We start from the raw sequence: 15,195 nt of genomic DNA, 5'->3' as shown, positions 1-15,195 counted from the left end.
CCGACGTCACCGCACCCCTCCCACCGGGGGCGTGCGGGAAAGAAAGCAAAGCAAGGGACACAGGCAGGAGGGGCCGAGGCCAGACTCACTTCTCCCTTCCTTCCCCGACCACTGCGATCCTCTTACTGTCTTCCGTCCAAGCAATGTCCTTGATCTTCCCAGCGAAAGGCTGATACTCATACTTCAGGAGGTGCTCCTTCTGCGTGGTGTCCCAGATCCTCAGCTTCCCAGATACATCTGCGGACACAACGGGGCGGCGAGAGCCACGTTCACCACTGCGCCGGGGCCACGTGGGCACCAGGCATGGCCACCCAGCACCGCCCAGGGTTTTGGAGCTGGCCGGGCGAAGCTGGGAGAAGGCGTGTGTGTTCCTCAGATAAACAACACCCAGCCACCGTCAATCAGAGCCTGCTGCCTCCACGAGGACCAACAGGGAGTCTCCGCATTTCTTCAGGCACCACAGGGATCTCAAGCCCTGCATGGGTGTCAGGAAGCCCAGGGACGCACAGTGGCAACCCCCGCTCCTCCCCGCCGCCCAGGAAGCAGCTTAGTGTATGACTGTATTCCTTTCCTTGGAGGGTTATCTAACTGGCATACGGGCCACGGGCAACTTCCTTAACGCTCAGGAGCTAAAGATCTTCATTTGTAAAACACGACAGTACTAGTGACACTGCGTCTCCTGTGCAGGGGCTGCAGTCACCAGTACAAACGAGGGCACCGCTGTGTGTGCAGCTGGGCAGCCTGGGGCATGCTGGGTCCCGCATGGGGGCCCCACCTGGGTCTGCAGGCCCCATTCCCCTCCCAGCTCCTTCCCCGCCTCAGGCAATCGGCAGCCCCTACTCGGTAGAGCGAGGCACCATCCCACCACTCGTGGCTGAGCCATGAGTGAGACCCTCTTGTGAGACACGCAGGTGGGTGCTAGAAGGAGTCTCTACAGGCAGAACTTGACGCCAGGCCTGTTCTCACTGCAGCATTTGCAGTGGATCGGTGATAAAGTAACACCCCCTTCTCTCACCACCACCATCCCGTCACGAAGTTCCCAGCACCAACCCCAACACATCCCCTTCCCAACTGAGCACTGACTTCCCAAATAAGAAGGAAAAGTGGAGCATTTTAAACTAACTCTTGAGGCTAAGACCTCAGCCCCGCATAGGTCTGGGCCAATTCCCCCCAGCATGTAAGCTCGAGTTGTATCCAGGACCCCTGGCCACTTCAGCACTGAACGCAAGGTCTACAGACTGTTCCAGTGGGAACAGCTTTCAACTTCTGTTCGGGTCCAGTCGAGGGTGGGCGTCGGCTGCAGACATGGCCCCTGCCCCACGAGGCTCAGTAGGCCTAAAACACCACCTACAACCGCACCCACAAGAGGGGGGATAACATGCCGCCAGAGGGCTGCTGTGATGATAAAATGAGTCAACACATATAAAGTCTTAGACTAGCCCCTAGGACACCGCAGACACTTGTAACGAGTTAGAGTTAGTTCTAACTGTCAGTGAATTAACTAAGGCTCTGCAGAAGCCACTGGAGACCCCTCCCCGTGGGCAAACACGAGGGGCTCACATCCGCCGTGGCACAGATGAGATGCTAGCCTCCCTGTGAACAGCACGAATGAGGGGGTCCCGGGGGCCCTGGTCCCTGGACGAGGTCCAGGCAGACTGCTTGGCACGCTGCCCGAGGCGCGCTCCAAGGCTGACCCGAGCCAGTTAGGCCTCTTGGCTGAACAGATGGGCCAACGGGGAAAGAAAAGGAAGGGGCAGAGGCCGGAGCCAGAAAAGGAGCACTGTGCGTGTGTACAGGAAGGAAACACACACTCACGCGTGTGCTCACATTCACGCACGCGCCGGGCTGTGTGGCCCCCGCGCTCAGGTCAGCCCAGGGCGCTCCACGGAGACATGGAGGACACAGCGTCTGCAGGCACAAGGCCGAGCCCGTTCCCCTCCCGGCCCCTGGACAGCAGGGGGCCGCTCCCCACCCCTTGAACGCAACGGGCAACCCGCTCGTACCTCCCTCAGCTCAGCCCCGCTCCAGGCCAGGCATCCTAATCATTCTCCCACTGTCTCCCTGCCCAGACCATCAGCCTCTTCTGATGGGCCCAACTCATGCATTTGATTCTTTTTGGAAGCAGCTGGGGCCGGAAACAGACAGTGGGGTGTGGAGACCAGGCGCTCAGGCTCCATCCGATGAGGGCGGCCCTGACCAGGTGCACCTGGGTACCAGGCCCTGTGCCAGGTGCTGGGGGCGCAGCACAGACCAGGCATCTGCTGGCAGACAACACACACACACACGTCCACGCACTTACAGGACAACGGAGAAAAGCACCACAGTGCAAGGGGACAGACAGTGACAGTGGGGAAGGGGCTCCCTCCCTCCAACAAGGCCTCCTTGCACCACTGGGAACAGCTCTCCTCCTGGACAATAAGCTGCATCCAATGACCGTTCGTAGTGAGCCTGCCCCCCACCTTGGCGTGGAACGCACACCAGCATTGCTGGGGCAGCAGCAGCGGGGGCGGCCTCTGCTCACACCTGCTCTGGCTCTGCAGCCTGGTCTCTTCTCCCACGTGCCTCACCTGAGCAACCCTCACATCCTGCTCAGGGCACGGAGAACCCTATCCAGGAGAGCCTCTACTCCGCAGCCTGGGAAGATCCCCTAGAAAGGGAAATCGGGCCCAGGAATGGCTCCGCCCTGAGAACCACCACACAGGACCCAGGGGCCCCCAGGGCACAGACTGCCGTCTCATTCAGAGCTGGGGGTCCAGGCCCTGGCATGGGCTCCTCCCATGGGCCTTCCAGAAGGTTCGATCATTTTGCAGAACGTGGACCAGCCAGACTTACAGGGATCTAAAGACTCGCAGATCTGAGGCTGGAAACCGGTCTGGGAGTGACTGCAGGGTTCCCGAGGTACCGGGACCCCAGCCCCACCCCGGGCACACCGGGTGCCGGGTAACCCACTTAGCCAGAGGGCACAGCACCTTCTCAGCTCCAAACCCTGCACACCACACTATTTTTATTTTTAGCCCAGAGCCCTAATCTCTGCAGTAAATGTTTTGTGGCCTTTGTTCCATTCAAAGGGCCAGCTCGCTAGAAACATAAAATACACCGCCCACGCCTGCCTGCAGCCCAACCTCCCTCACTTCCCCCACCAAGTCAGGGAGCTTGTATGAGAGGAGAACGTCAGATGGAGCCTTTACTTCTGTGGACTGTCCTTTGCAACGGTCTCTGCACCAGCATTTGAAGACCGTGATTCCTGTCTGGTTAAACTACCTGCCTGGGGACTGGAGGGCAGGCCTGGGCTTGTGAGTGATTCAGCAGCCGGGCCACGGCTCAAAGAGCAGCCAGGGAAGCTGTGCCAACCACACTTCTCTCCTGAGAAGACACGGTTTTAAAAGGCACCAGGCCCCAATCATGGGCTTTAAATGAAGGGGAGTTTTGCTGGCAGGCAGGGCTGGGGGGCGGGGAAATCACAGGGCTAGAGTAAATCGTAGGATATAAATTAGAGCAAGTTTTACAGATGGAGTCAGAGTAGGTGTAAACATAAAAATCATTAAGTGACCACTTTGTGCCCTTCACACACAACCCCGGGCGGCCAGCATTAGCCGTCAGCCAGCACGCCTGTCACCCTGGTGTGTCCGGGCATTCAGTGACAGACACCACGGTCCCCTGTGGTGCCCACCAGTGCCAGGGCTGCCCCAGGCATTGTACATGCATTGCTGCACTGGGTCCTCCCCAAACCGATCTGGTGGGAACTAACAGTCCCAGTTTACAGAAGAGAAAATTAAGGCCCAGGAAGGTAAGTTATTTAAGGAAGGCTGCACAGCTCGGAAGGGGCGACCCCTTCAGGGACAGGTCTGCACTGCCTGCGTGCAGGGAGTGAGGCACTGTAGACAAACGGCCCTCCCCCACTGGCCGCTAGTTCTTTCAGCAATTTGCTCATTTCTGTCACTCTCCAGGGAGGCTGACGAGGCCCACATCAGCTCATCCACCTGGCTCTTCATGGGGCCTGAGACCAGGCTGGACACAGGTAAGGCAGCCAACATCTGCTGAGTGCATGAATGAACGAATGGGAGACTCGCGGTCTGACACACTCTAACTTGTGTGCCTCCCTTTCTCATCTGTAATAGTAAAAGACCAACCTCAAAAGAATCGGGTGAATAGAGCATCCTACAATGTGATGAGCTCATGTCCCTCCTCTTGCCCAGCCTCCCACTGAGCCACACAAAAGCCCAGCTGGATGGAGCCAAGGCCCTGACCACCAATGGAACAAGTGCTTGCCTGAGGCTGGCGGTGTGCTCCGTACAGGAAACGGAACAGCAAAAGGTGACACGAGACAAAGCTACAAGTCAGAAACACACACACACAAACAAAATGGGCTCCAATACATCACGGTACAGCTGCCCGCAGAGGCCTCCAGCCAACCTCACATGAGCATCTCCCCTGACCTCCGAGTTGGAACCAGCTGGAACACGGCCAGCTAGAGTTCTGGAAAGGGGCTTTTTGCTGGCTTACACTTTCCTTGTCAGCCCCAACTGAAACTCATCACGTTCGCCCCACCTGCCATCCCCACGCTCCTTGAGGGTCTTTCTTCTTCCCCCCTGCCTCCTCCACCCACCACCCTCCCAAGCCAGGCGCCCAGCTTGGCCCCAGGACTGGGGCGGCGGGGCGGGGGGGGGCACACCACATGGACCAAGGAGCCATGCGCGAGGACAGACAGGTACCTCCAGAGGCGATGTAGAATCCGCTGGGCGCGTACTTGGCCACCACCACCTGGTGGGCGTGCTCCGTGTAGATGTCAGCAATGGCCGGGTTCTGCAGGGAGGAGACCGGAATGAACACAGGGAACCAAGAAGCAGGCAAACTGCTTTCCGCTCTCTGGATTAATGGATTTGGGTGGGAAAATGACATACACACCCCACCCTCACACACACACACAAATACTGAAGTCAAAACCTCCATAAAAAAATCCCAGAGGTATACTTACCTGCCTGGGTGATAGAATTCTAGGTAGTTTTTAACTCTTGTATAAAATTCGAGGTGATTTTCTTTCCTTTGTCTGCTTTTGTACAAGCAAATATGTATTTGTGAAATATACACAGGAAATACAAGTTTCGTTAGAAACTTAGAAAAAATTAGAAAAAAATCTATGACTCTCATTTTCTCCCACTTTGGGGAGCTGCCGGCTGCTGCTGCATTCTCTGAGTCCAGTTCCCCCAAAGCGGGTCTCCCCTGTTCAGAACCAACTCTATCACAGGCTTCCAGGCAGTGTCTGACCCGAACCAGAGCCTTTGGCCTGGAGGTGTGGCAACAGAGGGGGGCAGGCAGCCAGGAGCCTCTCCTCGTCCAAATCCCTCGTTTGGGAAACTGCCTTTTGTGGCACAAATCCAAGGCTGGCTGGACTCTGCAGCAAGAACAGGGCCAGCATCTGGGACCAGGAGCATCTTTGCTACTCAGCAGTTAGGTTTCAACATAGAATTTACTCTAAGTAGATCAGGCACTCCCTCCACCCCTGCACACACAACCAAGGGCTCTCAGCAAACCTGGAGCACGTGCTGAGATGCTCTCCATCTGTCTGCACAGCCGAGCCTTCTCCCAGGAGGGAAGAAAGACGGAGCCATCTAATCCCTGATACCCGCTGACAGCTTTCCACGAGCCAAATGCCCGTGGAAAAGAGGCAGCTTCCCACAGGCTGTGGACACATCGGGTCCCAGGGAGGCTGCTGCAGGCACACCTAACCTGACCCCCAGCTGACACCACCTCTTACGACCACCCCGTTGTCTCCCCCCTCCTGCCCTCCTTATGCCCCTCAACAAGGTCAGAGAGGCCTGGACTCTTCTCAGCCTCCCAGCCACGGGATCCCCCCATCCCACCAGAGTAAGCCCGGAGAAGCGCCCCCTAAGTTCTAGCCCCGGCAATCACACTCCTGCCTTTCCTGTAAGCCCCCTGTCTCCGTAAATGCCGTGCCCTCGCCAGCAACACCTCTCTCTGCCTGCTAACACCCACTTATCAGGCCTAAGTGAGGAGAAATCGGCGCGAAGCCTCCTGTGCTTCTCTCTCCTGTGCTTCCAAAGCAGTTCACACGTCCCCAAGGCAGTTATGACACATACCAGTCCCTGGCCTTCTTGCCCCTCTCCTCCAGCTTTTCTTTGACCTGCTTCATGTGCATTTATCTCTTTAGCCATCACAGCAGCTGGCAAATAACAGATGCTCAATAAGTGTTTTTTTGGGGGAAAAAAGTTTACATAGTCCTTTTCCCCCTAGGACTTAACACTTAGCATCATAAGATATAGTATGTATGTGGTTCATAAATTAATCCATTGCAGAATAAACATTTGTTTAATGAAATTAGAAATGTATCAGGCATCCAAAGATATTCTGAATGGCAAACAGGCACATGAAAAAGCGCTCAATGTCGTCAGCCTTTTGGGAAATGCAAATCAGAACTACAATGAGAAACCATGACATACTCACTAAAGTCAATAAACTAAGACTGATGTCACCAATGTTGGCAAGGATGGGTGGGGTACAGGCTGGAATGCTTATATATTGCTGGTGGGAATGGAAAATAATACAGCCAGAAAATAGTTCAGCGTGTTATTTATAAACATACACTTATACAAAAACGCAGCAATCGCACTCCTAGGTATTTGTCCAAGAGAAAAGTGCACGTCCACAAAAAGACACACATGGTTGAAGGTTCGTGACAGCCCCCAAGTGGAAACAACCCCAACATCCACCCACAGGTGCCTGGAGAAGCAAACCGCACCGTTCATCCAGCGGAACACGACTCGGCCAATGGAGAGCAACAAACTGCTAAATCCCCTCAACCACAGGAAGGAGCCTCGAAAGCCTACGTAAGTGACAAAGCCGGACGCAAAAGAGAACACACTGCATGGTTCCTTTCTGATCAAAGTCTAGGAAAGGCAAGCCCACTGTGACAGGAAGCAGGTCGGGGCTGCCAGGGCCTGGGGGGAGGGTGGAGAGGCCGACAGAGTGCGAGGGGCAAGAGGGCACTTTTGGGAGTAACTGGAACGTTCTGTCTCATGATCATGGCGGTGGTGATGGGACAGTACCAATTTGTCAAAACTCAAGTTGTGCACTTAAAACGGATGGATTTTATTGTACCTAAATTACACCTCAATAAAATGATGACCCCCCCCCCAGAATCCATTAAACGCCCGTCTAACCCAACCTGTCCCTGCCCAGGTTAGTCCTTTGTACCCGAACGTTCTAACGGAGACAACTTCCCTCACAGAGAAGCCGGCAAAAGCGGTCTGTGGCCAGGCCGCCACAAAGGCTCTTGTTCAGTCGTCCATTTCGAGGCTGACCGAGGACTCTCACACCCACACGTGGGCACTACGGATGGGAAAGCCATCCCTCCGAGGGCAATGCCCACGCTGGATGTACAGCCTGGCACTGCCCCTAGAGGGTGAGTGGGTGGCTGGTGGAAGATGTGTGAGCAGCCGCTCTGGGAGGAAGTTCTGCCCCTAAAAATCCTCCCCCTAAATGGTCAGGGTGAGTGCCTGCTAGCAGGCTCTGGGCTGGATGAGACAGCGCCTCGTCCGTATTCCCAATACAACTGGGCCAAGTTCTCCAGGCTGAACGTAAAGAACATAATACATCCGATCAGCAGCAACCCCTCCCTGCTGCTCCGCACACAGGGAGGCCGGCTACTTGAGCCAAAGATGATGCCTCCCTGTGCCCAACGTGTCCACTGCAGGCCAGGCTCATCGCAGACCAGCAGGGTCAGGACCCAGACCCTCAGAGCGGTCAGCAGTTCTTCCCCTCCCCCCTCCGCGGTCTCCAGGGAGAACAGGATTTGGGGTGTGCAGTTTATCTGGGGAAGCACTCGGGAACGGGGAATGAGACAGGAAGGGGAGGAAGCCAACTCCAGGAGCCGCAGGGAGACCTTCAGAGCGGGGCTGGGTTTTCTGCCCTGCCAGAGGGTGCGAGGCTGGGGTGCCCCTCCCCTGGGACTTCCCTCCTGCCCTGCCCCCATCAGGGGACAAGGGACTTCAGGCAGAAACCAGGAGGAAGCCGTGGCATTTGAGGCCCGTGGGTGCCTAGCAGATGTGGGCGGAGGCAGGCAGAGCCCGTGAAAACCTCCTGTCATCTCACCGAGACCCCAGGCTCACCCCAGCCCTGCCCCTCACCCTCTACCCTGGGACTGTCCCTGCCCTGCCCCCCACCTGTGACCCCACCCCGCAGGCCTGCCCCAGCCCTGTCCCATCTTCTGCAGCAGCTCTCAACCCCACCTGTCTTTCCACCCCAGCCAGACGCCATCCAGTTCTTCCTGCCCCTCCTGGGACCGGGACAATATCCTGACAATGTCGTTCCAACTGACCCCTCTGCCTTCCATTGATCCGCCAGGCTCTATGTTGCAACTCTGATCCGCATCACTGCAGAGGGCGGGTTCAGGGCCCAGCGGTGCAGGTGCCTTGGAGGAGGAGGCCACTCCCACCTCCCACCTGTGCGCGGAGCCCCCGCCCAGCAGCAAGCTAAGCAATCTCCCTAGACACCTTTCCACAACACAGGGGGGGAAATCACTAAAAGAGCCCCTCAAGGCTCTCTCACATTCCTTTGTCCTGAGGCTCAGGTGCTGAGGTCAGAGGTCACCACCGCACTTTACAGGTAAGGTTAAGGGGTGGCTCCGGCCACAGGGCGTGGCGGCTTGCCACGGCACACCTGGCCCCCTGTGAACCCAACGGACATGTCAGGGATCGGGAAGGCCGCCCGACCACTGAAGCTGCGGGACACAGCACTGCAGAGGCCTCCGCGCTCTTCTAGAGCAGCTGACGGTCCCTGGCGGCCCCCAGAGAAGGACCCAGGCCTCCTCCAAACCAGGCAAAGTGAGCACGACCTTCAGGAGGATTAAGTTTCCAGAGCACTGGCTTTCTAAACACACCCAGTTCCTAAAAGCAGGCGCTGGTAGTGGGACCCGTGCGGCAAACACAGCTTGCAGGGCCCTCTGCCCACCGGCGACGAGGGCTCAACTCGAGTGACTACAGAGCGACCCCTGCCAGGCAGCTCCACAGACCTCTGCGCTTCCAGACCTGCAGGTCCGAACGCAGAGGCTCAGCCTGATCACAGCGCCTCAGAGGGTGGTGAGAACACACCAAGTACTGTACATTCACTCCTCCACACCTGCACCTCCTCTGGGCTGGCCCAGGGTCCAGCAGTGAACCCGTGACTTCATACACACGGCGATCGGCCTGCCCTGCTCAACCTTCAGGGCTCCCTCTCACCCAGAGGAACGCAGCCATACGTTTGGACCTACGGTCCAAAGTCCATTTCCCATTCTGCCCTCGTCCCTCCTCTATCAGATCGCTAGCTGTGACACTCTTCCCTTTATCTGCCTCAGTCTGGAATATCTTCCCTACTTCCCGGTCCCAGATAACCTTCTCCTAATTATCTTTTAACCTCAGGCAAAGGTTACCTCCTCCAAGAAGCCTTCTCTGATGCTCCAAGCTGGAAATATTTCTCCCAGCCCAGAAAGCCCACACTACCTGCCCTAACCTCCCTCCCCACTGCCTTTATTACTTTCTACCTTGGACTACATATCATTCTTATACCCACAAAGCTTCCCACAGAGGGCAGGGCCCAGGTCTGATTCACCACTTCTTCCAACCTCCATGCACTTGTATACCCTGTCTAGACTCCCCCCATCTCTGCTGTCTCAATGCCCTTCCTGGAGAACTCTTACTCACCCTCCAAAACCCAATTCAAAAGTGCCCTTTCTCCAGAAGCCTTCCCTGCGGCTCTGTGGCACAGCTGGTCCTTCCCTCTTGTTCTCAAGGCACTCAGGACACACTTCTTTAGAAGTGTGAATGTTACACTTAGAATGTTACCTACTGGGGTTCTTCAATCACCCTTGCTGACACTTTGGGCTGCAGGACAGCCCTGTGCATTGTGGGATGTTTGGCAACACCCCAGCCTCTACCCACTAGATACCAGTAGCACAAAAATGTCTTCAGACATTGCCAAGCATCCCTCAGCAGGGTGGGAGCGGGGGCGGAACCGCTGCACTGAGAACCACTGATCTAACCTTGGGCACTGTGGCTGCGGGCAGGGCTCGGCAAGATGGAATGCGTGTGGGCAACACCAAGACCGAGGATCGGATGAACCAGCTGATGATGCCTTCATCTTTGAGCAGCTTCCTAATCGCTCTCCCTCCCTCACATCTCAGATACAGAACCAGTTCTCTACTGACTTGACCGCACTGCTTATCTGCTGAAACTTTTCATGGTCCTGGTGGCCTCCGGTCAGGGCCGGGCTGTCTCAGAGCTGCCCGGCCCCCAGCACCAGAGCCCCACACCCTCTCCTGCCTGCCCGTCGCTCCCCCCCACCCCAGTGCTCCAGCCACAAAACTCCACAACCTGTGCGTGGCCCTCTCGCCACCCCCTCTCCACTGACTGGTCCCTTCCCGGGCCCCCAGCTGCTCCAAAGTCCTCACGGCACGTCTCCTCCTCTCAGCATCAGTCCTGTCTCAGTGTCGGTTTCCCTGGGAGACTGCAAGCTCCGTGCGGACAGGCTTTTGCTGGGCTGTCTCTGGAACTAGGCATGGGCTTCACTACAAAGCAGGTGCTTATAAATACTTGTAACAGGATTAACTCGGGCTCAAGTAAAGGAGGTGGAGGGGGAAGGGTGGATGGGAGAGAAATGGAAGTGCCCACCCGGAGCCAGCTGACACTTGGGGGGCTGCACCACGACTGGCACTGGGCGGGGGAGGGGGTGACACTGATGTCACATCCAAAGCACCTGAGGGTCAGTGGCCTGGGAGCCAGTGAGGCACGTCCCCACCACTGGGGCTCCACTCGGCTCCGGGGCCTTCTCGGACCCCCAGCTTCCTCAGCGCTCTCCTTGCCCTGGACCCCACACGTGTGCTGCCTGCTGGCTTTCTGTCCAGGCGGTAAGCAAACACGCCACTTCCTCCTGTCACCTGGGGGCCCGTTTCACTCCCACCCAAGGCAGCGAGCTCCGCGCAGGCAGGGCTTTGGTGTCTGCGCTCCCCACGGGGCCGGCGGCCATCCCGGGCACGCGGCAGGGACTCGGAGGCACGTGCAATGGGACAGAAGGGACGAGGTCAGTCCTTCTCCAGCCATCTGTCCCTTCACGTACAGACCCCTCCCCCACCTGAAGGGGACGCACAAGTGGCCCTTCTGCGCACGATTGGCAGCAGATCATTCTGCGTGAAACTCAGCACTCAAGTTCAACATCCCCCAATCTGGTTTATACTCTGTTCAAGGAGATGAGTCCACTGATCCTGTGCCTGGAAGCAAAGCAACGTCAAACTGCTACAAACACTGCACTCCCTGGAGTTTAACTTTATATAAATCATTTTTTCCAAATATATATATATACACACACACACACATATGTGTATGTATACGCATATATGTGTGTGTGTATATATATATATAATATATATATTAGTTCTGGAATTTAGGGACTGGATATTTTAAAATGCAAGCCCCAAACTTGCCCTTGTAGCAAATCTGCTGGCTGCTTCTGGCAGTGGAGGGGCCTCTGCCGGGAGGCTCACTTGCCAAAGCTGTTTTACAGGGAAGTGATCCTGGGCAGTTCAGAATATGAAGAGGCTCCTTCATAGCCACTGGGAGGAACCTTCCCAGACTACATAGCGGGCAGTGGGCAGGGGTGATGCGTGCCTAGAGTTAAGAGTGTATCAGGTTCCCTCCTTCTGGAATACTCCTTTCTGAATGGCCACATCACTGCATGCTTTTAACTGTGGAGAATTTCCTCTCCAAGGTGTGGCAATCGGATGTGTTGAAAGAAAATAGATAAGAAACACTCTTTTCTACCAGCTTAAGAAGTGCCGTTATGCTGGGTTCACAAAACAACTTTTAAGGAAACAAAGTGAATGACAGCCGTGGCTCCGAGTGGAAGGTCAGCAAGGGTCTGATACCTACTTGGTGTTAATAAAGGTGGATGCCACACAATTTAGGTCCAGCAGCCTGAACCAGGCTAAGCCTTTCTTACTTCCATGCAGTAAAACCTTTAGTGGCTGCCTATTATCTCCACGACACAGCCTGGCTTTCAAGGCCTTTCAATCAACAAATGACTTACAGAGCACCTACTACATGCCAGGTACTGTGCTAGGCCAGGACATAGCAGGTTAGAGTGGCTGCTCGCTGGCTCCCCGTGCACCATTAGCACCAAAGGGCAGAGAAGGCCAGGATGGGAGTGCTATTTAGGAGGGGCCCCTGCCACATGGCAACATCTAAACAGAAACATAAAGCAAGACAGGGAGTGAGCCATGCAGCTATTTGAGGAAAGAATATCCAGACAAAGGGCACAGCGATGCCCGTGTCCTGAGACCCATATGGAGCGTGCTCCAGGGACAGCACAGAAGCCGGGGTGCCTGGAGCCAGTGGGAGAAGGTGAGCAGTGAGGTAAGATCAAAGGTGCAAGGCTGGACAGCAAGGCCCTATCAGCCTCGGTGGGTCGGGGAGAGCAAAGGAGCAGCTTGATCTCATATTTTAACGTAACTGGCCCAGCTGTGGTGCTGAGAGCAGACTAGAGGAGGGTCAGGGTGGAAGACCAGGTTGGCCTTTTGTTTTTGCAATCCAGGCGAGAGAGCATGGTAGCTTGGATGAGTAGTTCTGTCAGATTCTGAAGTCTTTGCAGGTACAGTCAATAGAATTCACTGAAGAACTTAATATGGCATTGACGGGGGAACCAAGGAGAAGTCCAAGGTTGGGGCCTGACCAGCTGGGGAGTGGCATCACTGTTCTGGGGACAGACACATGGGAAACCCAAATATGGTTTGGGCACATTAAGTATGAGCTGCCAATCAGACATCTGTTGGACATTCCACGATCTGGTCCCCTCCTCCCTTTCATGTCTCTTCTCTACTCTGAGCCTGTATTCCAACCAGATCACCTTCCTTCCTATTTCCTGAATGTTCATTAGATTCCTGTCTTTTTCCCAGGGGTACTCTGCCCTAATTAAAAAATGTACCCACCTTTACTCAAGTACCAACGGTCCACCCCCATTGAACAAAAGCCTAAATGCCTGATGTATGTCCAGAACAGAGAGGAAGGAACACATCAGCATCCCAATGCTGTCCTGGCCCTGTAGAAACTTACAAATAGATGGGAAAGGAAAGCAGATGCGCCCTCAAAAGAGAATGGTAAACTCTGGAGTACTGATAAGAATAAAAAGCTCAGAAGAACAAGCAGAATGGGTTCCACAAGTCAGGGAATGCCTCCTGCAAAGAGGGTGCTTGTCTTTGGCTGTAAACAGTTTCTCCATCGGAAGCAGCTCCTGTTACTGGCTACCTTCACCTCGCTGAGCCTGACCCCAGTTCTGAGCAATGGGTCTACTGCAGGGGGGCGGGGGGCGGGGTTTAAAGGAGATACTGAAGGTTAAGAACCTTTCATGGTACCAGACACACAGTAGGTCTTCATGTGAGGTCTCCCATCTGGAAGTGAGTGTAGCCTGCCATGATGTGTGTGTGCCTTGTTAGGGACAAACCCAAGCATTCATTCCACTGTACTGTATCCCTGAGAATGCTTTCACCCATTTTATTTGACAAACTACAAGTGAGTATCTATCTACTAAGGGCCATCTCAACTTTTATTTTCTTAATATCTCAGGACCTCTCTGGAGAACTCCAGATCTTTATGATCTAAGTCCTTGGTGATGTTTCCCCCAGTTCTGAGCAAGGCAGGATCCACTTTCTAGGAATCTGTATCTAGAAAAGGAGCTGTTAGCACCTTCAAGGCACATTCACACCCACCCACCCCCCTCCAGTGAGGTGCCCAGCCATCCTGGGCAGGGGAGAAACTGCCAAATGGAGCTCTGTCTCCCAGCAGACTGCTTGGCTTGACCAGAGAGACGGGGGTGGAGCCAGAAGCACCTCATTCCACACAGGGCCCTCTCCTCTCACAGACAAGGAAAGCAAGGCCCACAGAGCCCCTTCATTCCCTCAGCCAGCCCTGACGTTCCTGAGAACACGGGCATCTCAAAAGCGACAGTGCCAACCCCCCAAGGGTAATCATGCACAACACATGTGAATTTAAGTTGACATCCCCTGGGGGCATCACCAATCAAAATCACCCACCTACAAACTGTGCACAAGGCCCCACCCCAAGCTCAGGAGAAACCCCCCATCAGCCCCCAAATGGTCATGTTGGTACCTCTGGCTTCCATACCCCACCCCACCACTCAGCTGAGGCAGGCAGAAGAAAGATTTCAGCGTGCCGTCCTAGCAGCCGGGAGACTGACCGGCAGACTGGGTCATTTCCGTAATTACAGAGAAGTAATGGAAAATTTCCAGGATTTCCCAAGGAGTGGGCTCTAGAAGCATTCTCAGCCTGGGTACAGGACGTCTATGCAGATGCTTCATGGGAAAACACTGGTTCCTGATTTTGCACTGGGGCTCAGATTTGTAGGTGGAAGATCAGGCTGAAATGCAGAGGCCTGGCTGTGAGTCCGGGCTCTGCCACACTGGGGGACCCTGGATGTGACATGATTAAACACGAGTGCCATTTACCCAGTGCTGGGTGTCAGCCAGGCATGCTGGGCTGGCGGGATGTAGCGTCTCACTCAGGGGACCCAGGCAGCCGGGGGACGTGGAGGGGAGCCTCATCTCATCATCTCCATTTTACAGACGAGAAAACTGGGACTCAGAGAGGCCAAGTCACCAATCACCCCAAGGTCAAGGTCCGATCTCTCAAACCCAGAGCCCTTCTTCTCTTGAACTGAACTAATCTGAGCCTCAGCTTCCCCACGAAGAAAGAGAATTGGGCCTGTATAAATTTGAAGCTGTCTTCCTGGGCTTCCGAGTTGTCTTCCCAAGCCTGAGGGGGCGTGGCGTCCTCTCCCCAGGCCGCTGGGCGGCTGGTGAGGTGGTGGAAGGGGAAGAATTAACCCAAGAGCTGCGCTCAGGGAAGGAACTAGCGCCTGGTGGGGGGAAGGGGGTAGGTACTCACGTCGATGTTCCTTAGGATGACGCACTTTCCATTGGTGTAAAGAAAATTGTTGCCCCTGGGGTCGCCGCCGATGATTTTGGAGACACCCCTCTCCACCTGGGGGAGGCTGGCGAACACCTTCTCTGCAGAGACACAAACGCAGCAGGGCACATGAGGGGCAGCCCCTGCCTCGGCCCCCCGCCGGGCTGAGGGCAGAGAGCAGGGGAGGGGAGGGGAGGGGAGGGGGAAAAGGAGAGGGGCCCTGGGCCGG

At 55.5% G+C, this 15,195-nt stretch overlaps 1 protein-coding gene across 1 annotated transcript in view; it reads right to left on the bottom strand.

Moving 5' to 3' along the window:
• Nucleotides 1-15,195, bottom strand: part of WDR1 (WD repeat domain 1) — a 39,485-nt gene that overhangs the window by 23,729 nt on the left and 561 nt on the right. Inside the window, exons 2-4 of the mRNA XM_082389552.1 lie at nucleotides 14,946-15,067; nucleotides 4,713-4,803; nucleotides 90-237 (exon numbers count right to left, since the gene is read on the bottom strand). Coding sequence (XP_082245678.1) covers nucleotides 90-237; nucleotides 4,713-4,803; nucleotides 14,946-15,067 — 361 coding nt within the window. The remainder of the gene's footprint in view (nucleotides 1-89; nucleotides 238-4,712; nucleotides 4,804-14,945; nucleotides 15,068-15,195) is intronic.

Source organism: Balaenoptera borealis (genome assembly GCF_965194805.1).
Source record: "Balaenoptera borealis genome assembly, chromosome: 4".
NCBI classification, from domain to species: domain Eukaryota; kingdom Metazoa; phylum Chordata; class Mammalia; order Artiodactyla; family Balaenopteridae; genus Balaenoptera; species Balaenoptera borealis.
This window is presented reverse-complemented; position numbering and strand designations above follow the sequence as displayed.